The 12,308-nt window shown below is 33.3% G+C and overlaps 1 protein-coding gene across 1 annotated transcript; it reads right to left on the bottom strand.

The window, feature by feature from the left end:
• Positions 1-4,345: 4,345 nt before the first annotated feature.
• On the bottom strand, positions 4,346-5,262 carry LOC128295570 (uncharacterized). The gene is made up of 2 exons (XM_053031248.1): positions 4,757-5,262; positions 4,346-4,651 (listed from the first exon to the last, which is right to left on the bottom strand). Exons 1-2 carry the CDS (start codon positions 5,065-5,067, stop codon positions 4,597-4,599), a joined length of 366 nt encoding a protein of 121 aa, XP_052887208.1. The 5' UTR covers positions 5,068-5,262; the 3' UTR covers positions 4,346-4,596.
• Between the last annotated feature and the right edge of the window lie 7,046 nt (positions 5,263-12,308).

The following is a 12,308-nucleotide window of genomic DNA, read 5'->3' as shown; positions in this document are numbered from 1 at the left end:
TACTTATTTTGTGTAAATGATTTTATGATATGGTGACAGAATGGTTGAGAAAATATTTGATAATGATAAATTATGAAAATGGTAAGTTTAGATTATGTTTGATGTTAAGGAAAATTATTAAGATACTTAGCGATAAAAACTCATAAGAGGGATGAAATTTGCCATAAATGTAATCTGCAGCAACATTAACGTGAGTTTGAAAATTTACTAAAAATCATAGCAATTGAATTTGGTGATGGACTACATATAAAATTGAAGCTTATTCTGTCTAGTTTCACATGAAACAAATGAAACAGGTAAAGGAATTATATGTTAGAAGATATTTGAATTTTAGTGAAACAGGTTCATAGCAGTTTCTGAATCCCCTGTTCCTACTTTAGAAATTCACCATAAATTGTAAAGATATAATTATTGAATCATAAATTTACGGATCTTGATTTCGAGTTTCGTAACACGAGATATGATTTTTCTTGTGACTGTGATGCAAGTAGCTTAAAAGCTGTGAATGTAGAAACAAATAATCCAAAGTTCTAAAAATGTTAAACTAAGCTTAGTAACACCTCATACTCGACTCCGGTGACAGTCTCGGGCGTGGGGGCGTTACATTACCAACTACATGTCCATAATTGTCCACCATTTAAAAAAATGGTACAATTGACATGCAAGGACCTTTATTATAAAAGCCAAGCCAAATAGGTGCTTTATCATCTACCACTCAAGTTTTACACTTACCGCGATTTAATCCTTTTTCATAATTAAGCACAGAAACAGACAAATTAAATCACAGAAATTTCACAGATATAAATTCACATATTACAGACACAGAAAATAATATTAAAATATTTTTTAAACTTAGATTTGTGGTCCCAAAACTACTATTCCGACTAGGGTAATAACCGGACTGTTACAATAGAGGTCTATCGCACCTCTTGTGGTGATTTGTTTCTTTCTCAGAAGAAGTATTTTTTAAATTTACTTTCTAGGAAAAAAATGACTGTAGCCACTATTACTCTAACTCCTATGGCAGACACTCCCAAGTTGACTGTTGCAAATGGTAGTCCACTTGTTGATGTTCGTGAATATTGGAGTATTATTGGCAAACTACAGTATGTGTGCATTACAATACTAGAAATTGCATTCTGTGTCAACAAGCTTAGTCAATACATGAATGCACTTTGTGATACTCATTGGAAGGCTGTAAAAAGAGTGTTAAGGTATTTGAATAACACTTTGAATCATGCTTTGTATTTCACAAAAGGACAATTTGACCTAGTTGGGTACTCTGATGCTGATTGGGCCTCTATTGTTGAAGATAGAAAGATTAACTACAGGCTATTGCATTTATCTTGGTTCTAATCCAATTGCATGGTGCTTCAAGAAACAAGCTGTTATGTCCTGATCCTCATCAGAACCAGAATATCGCAGTCTAGCAAACTGTGTGTCTGAGTTGTTATGGATAAAGTAACTTTTAACTGAGATTGGTGCGACTGTTAAACAACCACTAGTTGTATGGTGTGATAACACATCAACAATTGTCATGACTGCAAACTCTACTCATCATGCTAAGGTGAAGCATGTGGAAATTGATTATCATTTTGTGCGTGAAAAAGTTCTTGCTGGCATACTACAGGTCAATTTTGTTCCATCAGAGAGATAGGTGGCTAATGTGCTTACAACACCCATTACACCAAAACAGTTTTCTAATTTTAGAAAAGCATTGCGAGTGTTGTCGAATGAAGATCAGTACAACAAAAGTTAGAAAACCAGGAGAATGTTAAGATAAATGTTGTTTGTTAATTCTGTTGCAATTTAGTTACTAGCAGTTAATAGGTCAATGCTATTATTATTGTTGACAGCAAGAATATCTTTTGTTATATAAATACCCTTGCTCAAGTATTTTCAATAGATGAAAAAGTATTTTCCATAAGCTTGAGGATTAGGGCTCAAGAAAGGAGTAGCTGTTGAAGCACTTCCAGGCTACGGTGATGCACAAAATGGGTTGAACCATGCATTTGTAGGAGTTGAAGAATGTGAGACAACCCAATTTCCATATGAAGCCATTGCTAGAGAAGACATTGGTAAACCAAATGGAGGTACTCAAGATGACATTGATGACCCATTACCAAACATACATACATTTTTCTGTGGAGGCCGATAACCAGTACTCTTGTAAGTAACATCAAACCTATGATAGCAATGATCAACAAGATACCCTGTTTTTCCATAAAGTTGGCACTGAATATGAGAGCCAGACATGCGACCATGTCCATGGCCATGTGAGGAACCTAAAGCAGGACAATAAGCAGGAGTTGAATCATTATTTACCACTGAAGCATTTTGTTGATGAGTAACCATGTTTGCTGAATTAGGAATCTCAACTACAGTAGATTGTATTTGTACTTCAGCAGCAAGAAGCATAGTAGTAATGTTTTGAACATTAGAAGGTAGTTGACTTGCGGTTATGATAGTTATAACTGACTCATACTCAGAAGAGAGACCATTGAGAATGGAAGTAACATGCTCATGCTAATTGATGACCTCACCACAACTAGCAAGACTATCACAGTAGCCTTTAACTTTTATCAAGAAATCCTTCATCGACAAATCTCCCTTGCGTTGAGAATGAAGAGCACTTCTATAGAACATTAACCTAGATGTGGTCTTACTACCATATATTGTAGCAAGAGTATTCCATATCTGTGCACTAAAATCCATGCCAATAAGTTGGAGTAAGACACTTTAGCTAACAGAAGAAAGAAGCCAAGATGCAAGTGCACTGTCCTGTTGTTCATATAGCACAAAAATAGTATTTTCTTGAAGCACACCATTTTTATCAGAAATCAGTGATGGAGGAACAACAGTTTGAGGAATAAGAAAATTTTGTAGCTTATAAGTTTTGATTGCAAGAAGCACTTGTTGATGCCAGAGCAAATAATTGGAGTCATCAAAAAGGATATTAATATTTTTGGTAGAGAAGAAGTGGCTATCAAAGACTGAATCAGAAATCATTGTTGGTGTAGCTGGATGAACCATGAATGCTCTATAAGACCGCAGAAATTCGTAAAGAGATAGACGTCTGATTCCATGTTAAAGTTTGCTTTCATTCAAACTTTTTCATCTATTGAAAATACTTGAGCAAGAGTATTTATACAACAAAGGATATTCTTGCTGTCAACAATAATACCCATTAACTGCTAGTAACTAAATTGCAACAAAATTAACAAAACAACATTTATCTTAACAATTTGAGTTCTTTATTTCAAACATTCATTCAAAATTTGGGATTCTTTATTCTAATATATACTTCTTCTACATTAATTATCAAATTGGTACACTTTTTTCAAATAGAGAGAAGTTGGTTTATATCAAATAAAGAAGTCAGGGCCTACCAATCGGACCTAAGATTTTTGGTCGGGCCCAGCTTGGCCCATGGATACCTCTAGTCACTGGGTTGTTAAAATTGATACTATATGGTTTTCTCTATTCACATTGCTTGTAACAACCAAAAGTTGTCTTTCCTTTTCCCTTCTACAATTCAGTTTTTTGCATAAAACAACTTTGGACGTCACAAACCTACGAATCAAAATTCAAACAACTTTTTTCTTCGATCTTCAACACTACTTGTAAGACTACTTGGACCTAAGGTATGTTCTTCTACTTGCCGATAGATACTGATCCATCGCATTGATCATCAAATTGTCGCTTGGATATCACTGGCAAAACCTTTAAAAAAAACTTAACAACTCATTGACTTAAATAAAAGCTTTTGAATAGTTCAGTGACTTAAATGAAAACTTCCGAATAGTTAAATGATCAAATTGTAGATTTTTTTAATTAAGTAACCAAAACAAAAACTTACTCATAATTTAGTGCCTAATGATACAATTTACCCTAAAATTTAAATTGTTTAAAACCTATTTAATTTGGCTAGTGGTATTGGAAGCATCAAAACCGATTGAAAATTTGACTCATGAGCAAGCTTGTTCTTAACATTTTTGGGCCCTAGGCAAAACAATAAAATGCGGTTTTAGGTTCCTTAAAAGTTGGAGAAAAATTTTTGTAAGTCCTTTAAAAATTGGTAAAAAAAAATTTGTGCCCTTAAAGCTAAAAAAAAAATTTTGGGGCCCCATAAAATTGATAATTTTTTTTTTTTACTTTTAAAAGTTAACAAAAAATTTGAATCCCTTTTAACCTTAGGTCCTGGGTGGCCACACCTCCAGATGGTCCTAAGGCCGAGCCTACTCATGAGGAGTCTTATCCTCCCACATGGAATAGGCTCCTCATGACAATATTTCTTTTCTGGGATTCTACCAAAATAAAAACTTATTATAATTTATATTCGAAATTCATAACAATTCCTTTTAATAATATTATTTTTAAAATTTTAACCACATTTTCCTTTGAAGAATACAATATGAGTTACCTAATCAAAATGATGACACATTTACTACAAATTAACACCTAAAACCAATGCAACCTCGAAACTGCCGTAGGCAGCAAAAAACTGCAGGTAGTATTAGACTCCATAAAATCACCCAAGTTCTGCTCCAAGTTCTGCTCCATAAAATCACCAAATATGTCTATGTTTCATCTTCTTCATCTTTGACTTAGAGCCAAGTTTGCATTTACTTTCTCCATGGCAACAATTTGTCTGCAAATTAAATACACAAGTCAAGGCATGTATCTTAATTAATCAAACGATAGTAAGTACTGTTATAATATGATAAGAAAGTTTTTAATTGCATAAACAAATTACCCAAGGAAGCGAGTGAGAGTAGCAGCTTGAACCAAATCTCCTCCCTCACGAGCTTTCAAGATTCCCAACATGACACCCATCTTGAGTCGAGTAATAGCTGATTGTTTGGCGATCATTCGAACTTCTTGTTTCAGCTCATGACATTGCCTCTCCATCTCTTCGAACCTTGTCGTTAATTTTATCTGCTCCTCTCTTATGCATCGTTGATCTTCCCTTATCTTTCTCATCTCGGCTTTCAGTTGTTTGACTTTGGCCCTCACTTTCAAATGCTTCTTCTCCATTTCTAGGTTATCAGTCCTTCTGGGTGCCATGGGATATTAGAGTACTTGTAGTAGCTGATAAAGTTCTGAAGGAAAAAGCCGATTGAGATATGATGTTGATGACTGAAAATGTGGGCGGACATGGTTTAAAATAGCTGAATGCAGTAAGCTCCTAGGAACAACGGCGAACTTAGATGGAAATGACTGAACAGAAGGATAGGCGAAATTTCCAGTAAGAGGTATATATAGTGGTCAGCATCCTCTCGGAGTCTTAGGTATCGCGCGCTCCTTCGACTGTAATCGCGCGATATCAAAAGTGATTCGTTCGCTTTTTATAATATTTAAAAACTTTAAAATATGTTTTAAGATTGTAACCTTCATAAATTTAATATTTAATTCTTTAATATTGCATTTACCATATGACACTATTTTACCTTATATCTAAACAATTTAAAATTTATAAAATAATTTGAAATTTTTATAAAATTAAAAATAGAAATAGAAAAATATATTAAAAAATTTTCCAAGATTATGAAAAATAAAAATACTACAGGACTGGGATATCAAATTTCCTATTTTTGTGACTAGATTTTTAAGTCTAGGCAACTATCGTACCCTTGACTTATGCTTGCAGTGCTGTAAAATAAATGAAATGGGGGGATTTAGTTGATAGAGAAAATAAAATAAGTAAAAATGTAATATAATAAAATAGAAATAGATTTGAGATTGCAAAATAAAATTAAGTGAATAAATTTTAATTGGGGAACTGAATATATTTAAACTTAGCCTCAGTCTTAGTATGCTCCAAACTTGAACCGATTCTTGAAAAATGGTTTTTCCCTTCCAATCGATAAGTTGGTTATAGCGACTAAGGATGTCTCAACTGCCAACTTTCCCTCTCGTAGTCGGTTTCGGTACAACCTACAAACCGACCATTGCCGAATTTCTAACCACGTGGCGTGTTCATAATTTAAGATTTCGACAGCTTTGTGATCTAGAAAGCCCAACTCGAATTAACGACCTCAATCGCGTGGGTTGTTTAAATCCGATCACTATCTCCCTTGACGGAATCTAACTAGCTTTTTCGAATTAAATATATCAATTTGTATCATCCCATATATCAGAGAGATAGTAAATACCGTATTGTAAAGTTTTTAGTATGAGTTCATATTTCATGGTTATCTTATCGGAGTGATAACCGGACTAAAGCTAAAAGGGACTTAGCTAAGCATGAAGTTAATCATGTTGATTGGTGTATGGAAATAATATTTAATGGAATCACTACAGCAAAACTGACTTTTAGCGGCGTTTTTTTAGGCCTTTAGCGGCGCTTTTAAGCGCCACTAAAACTATTTACGGCGTTTTTACAAGCGCCGCAAAAAACGCCGCTATAGATGGCGCCGCTAAAGGTCATAGCCATTAGCGGCGCTTTTCCCACAAACGCCGCTATAGGCCATGGCCTTTAGCGGCACTTTTCCCACAAACGCCGCTAAAGGTCATAAAATTTTAAAATAAAATAAAATATTAAAAGATCATGAAAATATAAAAAAATTAAAATTCATTATCAAAATATTGAGAAGAATAATGTCCATAATTTAAATATAAAAATTTTCTATTAAAATTCATTATCAAATTAAAATAAAAATAAAAATATAGAATCAAAACTAAAATAAATAATAAAAATTAGATTAAATATAAATATAGAATCAAAATAATAAAACACCAAACTTGTATACGCTTAACCGTTATAAGTCACTAAAAGCAAGAAAAACAAAATGACTTAATTCATGGAATTCAAGAATGTTAACATCAGACATGAGTTTAAAACTTTGCCTTAATTCGAAAGGATGTTCAAAACCAGAATCCACAATAGATTGAAGTAGCTCCGGTTTCAGCAGAAAGTTTCTGAATCCCGAACTGTGAATTCCAACATACCCCCTACACCACATAAAAAAGAACATTGCTTTACACTAAAATTAGCAGATTATATTAGAACATTGTTTACCTTAAAAATATGTATAAATTAAAATCAACTAAGGCTAAAATACGAGGAAGTGCTTCGACACAATTGCGATAAGTATAAAGCATCGATGCCATCTCCTTCCCATCTCGGATAAGTGTGTTCGCTATGTCATCAAATACAAGATCGAGACTAAAAGCAGAACACTAAAAGTTTATCAACTCTCCGGAAGAAAGATCGTCCAAGGATATTTTACTTGCTTTGCTCGAACAATTCTCGTAATCTTGCAAGTACATGATATAAATGCCTAGAAATTTAATGGCTCAAATGATCACACAAAGTTATAAGACAGATGCACAAACCACAAACAAAATATTATGAACAAATAAATAAGATTATAACAAAGAGTTGAAGCTTAGGATGACAAATCCACAGTGTTAAAACACAAATAAATGATTTACTAGCAACTCTCTCAAGCATCCTAATGGTAATAGGCCGAAATGCTGAAGTTCAAGATAAGATTTCGAATTTCCAATCAATTGCAAGCATGTGTTTTACAATGATGTTTTCCTTCATTCACAGGAGATATGACATATCCACCACCGCAAATAAGCATCAAACAATAACGTTGTAGATTAAGTTTTGATTTTGCTGCTTTTAAAAATACATCTCCACATCGCTCCTTAACACACACACACACACATAAAAAAAAATAGTGCATCATGTGTGCAACAACCCACAAATTTCTATGTGGAATACAAGAAAAAATGGCGAAATTGATCAAACCAAACTAAAGCAATAGAATATGAACCAATGAGCAGTATCCAAATTGATAAGCCAAAGATGCTTCAAACACAAACCAGTAAATTGCATGTGATCATGCACACATGAGATACTAAGGAGACAAGGCTCTTGTATGCTAAATTTAAACCAAAACCAGCTCATGCGACTTATAATGTATTTACTTATGTATAATGAATAATATGGTGAACTCAGAAAATGTAGAAAAGTTATCTTTTCTTATTATATATTCGAGCATACATTACTTTTAAAGCGAGCACGAACATAGCTTTTCTCGGGGACAAGTCTTGTGAAACACCGAGTGATAGAGGATAACTGTCATAATATCAACCAAAATAAGTTAGTTTGCGTTTAACTTGATCTGTTCCAACTTTCAATACAAATGTTAAGAGTTCCCTCGAACAATTAGTACCATATGTTCCATCATCTTCTCTTCTCCAATAGCGCCGCAACAAGAGATCCCTCCTTTTCATTGCCCGCAAGTATAATGAGTTAGAAGACATATATACGTAAATCTCCGACTTGCAAGATATAATGACTAAATCGAAGTTTGGATCGACCAAGGTAACCAATCACTATAGAGTTGCTTGTGAACAATATCAAGATGACCATCAAGATGTTCAACCACACAACCCTTGTAGAAAGAAGTCCCATCTCGCAACATAATTTGCAAAATTACCCTCGGTTTTAGAAAAAGAAAGAAAGCATGCCGATAAGACAAAAAAATTGCTAGATGAATATTACTCTAATTTTGTACAACTTTAGGACATACAAGAGAGCATCAGAAGCAAAAACAAATAAATATATATGCATTAAAACAGGCACCAAATCGATGTTAAATCCTTGCATAGAGTCATCTTGAATATAGATTTCTTCTTATGGTTTTGTGTAGCTAATAAACGTTTGTGGATTAAGAGTTTCTAAAGAGATTGGATTCATATTAACAAGGAAATAATTACTTGGTTTCTATTTCTATCATCCATCAAACTTAAGTTGACATTTCTTCTCTATTACAACAGAAGTGACACATGAGCTCTAATGACTCATTTAAATATGGCCGAGAAGAATAGCAATCACAAGTGCGATCTGTTCCAACAAATCACAATGCTAGATCTACTATGATTGCTAATATGCATAGATCTAAAGTACCACTTGATATTGAATTTAAACCATGCCTCTTGCAAAAGAATATAAGAGCTTTATTTTAAGAAACTAAAGAGTAATTGGAAGCTTATCGTGATCTTGAGGTCCAAGAGACATAAGTGTTTGAAAATGGCTTCCAAAGTTTCATCTACAACGCCTACGACCATGATTGCGAACGGTCATCCCACGCCAATGGAGGAAGGAGAGAAAAAGTCAAATGCAATTTCACGAATATCCTTGACTTGTGAATCAAAAGCTACCAACCTTTCTATGAGAATCCCTTTCTTTAGCTTCTTTAAATGATCGAGACTGCATTGCCTCATGGTTTTAGACAAATAACTCAATCTAAAAAATCACAAATATTTGATTTGTACTTACCATTTTGGCATCCAAAGATTGTCCAAGGTGATGGTGCTACAACATCAGATGTCACTCTGTCCATCTTCGTGGATGAATAAAGAGTCCAGTCAAGAGAATTATTGTGATGTTTATTATTTGAACCACTTGACCTGCATGCACAGAATCCTTATAAGAAACTGATATATGGTTATAGGGAACAAATATGAGAGAATACTTGATAAAAAAGAGCATCATGTCCTATCACACTCATCAATACTTGATAGTGAATAATCATGTAGCCAGTGCGGTTATGACCATGAGTACAATGGATAAGAATATATTTATTCGATTTCTGACGTAGGAGAAATTGTGACACCTGATAAACAAGTTACATGGAAGTTTCAGTAAATTGGTCACAACACATTAGGAGCAAGTAGCTCACATCATACCACATGTAGATCAACAACTGTACTACATGAATGAGAAGAAGTGGGGATGCATTACCGATTATGACATAAGTTCTAATTTATGTTTGTGATTACAGCATAGTAGTTTCTTGTTTTTAGCATAACATGGAAACATATAACCCAGTGACCAGCCACAAATTTGGTTGTCAATTGATAAATGCATCATGGGAGTTGGGACTAAATTTATCACAGAAATTACATTTTAAGAAGAGATGAAGGCAGTGATTCTAGTAGATTCTGGAAATAACGGAAAAATATCATAGCAAAAAGTACCTCACAAACAAAGGTATTTACAGACGCATTCTCAGGTACAGCATCCCTTCCCCTAAATTGTATCTAGAACACAAAAATAAAAAATTAAGCCATGGCTGAAAGAAGTAAGAGAAGCATTAAACCATACTCTGAAACATCCACAAAAGAAGTAGTTTTTGGACGTTTGGGCTGGTTGATTTTTCTTTTTATCAACTCAATCCTAATTTTGTCTTTAACAATCTCATCTATTTCTTCATTGATTTCCTTTATTTTGGTAGCAATATTATAACGCTTGACAACTTAAGAACTTGAAGAAAAGCATGAAACAGAGGGCATACCTTCCGATTCTAATGTAAGCGAGCTGAAGGATCTGTTTGCAAGCTCGCGAACTGCAGTTTCCCACTCATGTAATACATCTTCCATGTCATAATAAACATATCTGAACTTGTCTAACCAAATTTTAACCTGTTTGTCCACGTATTCTTTCTCCTCTGCATCTTCAAGCTCCAACCGGTGTGCTTTAAAGTTGGTTTCAAGCCTTTTCACCTCTTTCTCAAAGACCTTGCACCGGACTCGTGCTTCGATTGCTTTATCAATTGTGATTGCGTCATCCGCTCCAAGATCACCGAAGCGATCACTTCCGCCATATCTTCAAACACAGATCGATATATTGGAAATACAAAATAGAGAGTTGCGATCGGCGTTCATGGGTAACTAAAACACTGCGTAGAATTGATTTTGAGATGGGTACTGCAAAATCAGTGAGAATCAGTGGATGCGAGTGATGGAGTGTACTGTGAAAATGAAAATGAAAAAAAAAAAGAGAATCAAAGGGACTTCGGTGAAAATCAAAGGTATTTTGATTTGGGGATTTTGGGAAACCGATTTGAGGATATTGAATTGGGGGAAGTTTTATGCGATTTGGAGATTCAAGGTTTGGGGAACCAGAAAAACGACGTCGTTTTCAATCTATTAAGAGATATTTGTGGCGTTTTTACAAAACGACGGTAAATCATCTCTTTTATGCTTTTTAAAAACGCCACTAAGTGTGCTTGACCTAATAATTTTTTTTTTTTTATTATTATTATTATTATTATTATTATTATTATTATTATTATTATTATTATTATTATTTACTAAAATGGGTAAATTTTAATTTGGTCTCTAATATATTTAAATTTCAATTTTTTTGCATATACTTTAATTTTTAAAATTTAACTAATATTTAAAAGAATTACATAAAATTTTAAATTTTAAATTTTTTTAAATTTTAATTCTTTAAAATTTGAAATTATTTAATATATAGATTAAAAAACAATCAGTTATATACCCAAAAAACTTTAAAATTATTTTAAATAATAGTATTTCAAATTTTAACATATAATTTTCACACTAATTATCTTAAACCCTAAACCCCTAACCCTTAACCTATGTCCTTTTAACCCTAAATCTTAAACCCTAAACCACATAACTCGTAAAACCCCAATTCTTAACCCCTAAACTTTAAACCATAAAACATAAACCCTAAACTTCTACCCCTTAACCTCTAACCCTTACCCCCTATCATCTAAACTTTAAATGATTAAAGTTTAACATATATTTTTATAATTTTGAAATGATTAAATCAAAAATTTTCCACTATTCAAATGGATGAAGTGCAATTTTACCTTTAAAATTTTTAAAAATTTTTCATTTTTAGAGGAGCACAGACCCTTTCAACCCCCTACTTATGCCCCTAAATATATATTAATTATATGGTTTAGGATTTAATTATTCAATATGATTCACTTGAGATTAACATACTATACACCCATGGCCATTAAACCTTAAACCATAAAACCCTAAACCATAGACCTTAAATATTAAACCTTAAACCCCAAAATAAATTTAATCAATATTAAGTATTGCTTCCATAATATATTATGAACATAAGCTTTTACATTAATATCTATGTATATACACATCAACATCCATATGATTTTTTTTAGGGTTTAAGGTTTTAGGGGTTATAGTTTAGTGTTTATGGTTTTTAGGGTTTAGGGTTTTAGGGGTTATATGACCTTTAGCGGCGTTTTGACCATAAACGCCACTATTGCTCTGTTTTTAACGGCGTTTTTGGTAAAAACGCCGCTATTGCTCTATTTTTAGCGGCGTTTTTGCTAAAACGCAATGTACAATTTTTACTGCGTTTTTTGATAAAACGTCGCTAAAAACGCCGCTAAAGACCTATTTTCCTGTAGTGAATTGGTGGAAAGGAAAAGGGGCTTAGGAAACAAATTACCCAAAATGTTAGAAATGGAAAATAAAATGGAAGAATGCCAATACTTCCC

Source organism: Gossypium arboreum, chromosome 7 (assembly GCF_025698485.1).
Source record: "Gossypium arboreum isolate Shixiya-1 chromosome 7, ASM2569848v2, whole genome shotgun sequence".
Lineage (NCBI taxonomy): Eukaryota > Viridiplantae > Streptophyta > Magnoliopsida > Malvales > Malvaceae > Gossypium > Gossypium arboreum.
The sequence above is the reverse complement of the archived record's forward strand: the minus strand, read 5'-3'. Positions and strand labels throughout refer to the sequence as shown.

What these genes read in the sequence shown, in the direction of transcription:
- LOC128295570 (XM_053031248.1), bottom strand. Translation starts at nt 5,067, where the DNA reads ATGGCACCCAGAAGGACTGATAACCTAGAAATGGAGAAGAAGCATTTG. An exon ending in ACTCTCACTCGCTTCCTTGG is followed by an intron (nt 4,652 to 4,756) that starts GTAATTTGTTTA and finishes TTTAATTTGCAG; the next exon opens with ACAAATTGTTGCCATGGAGA.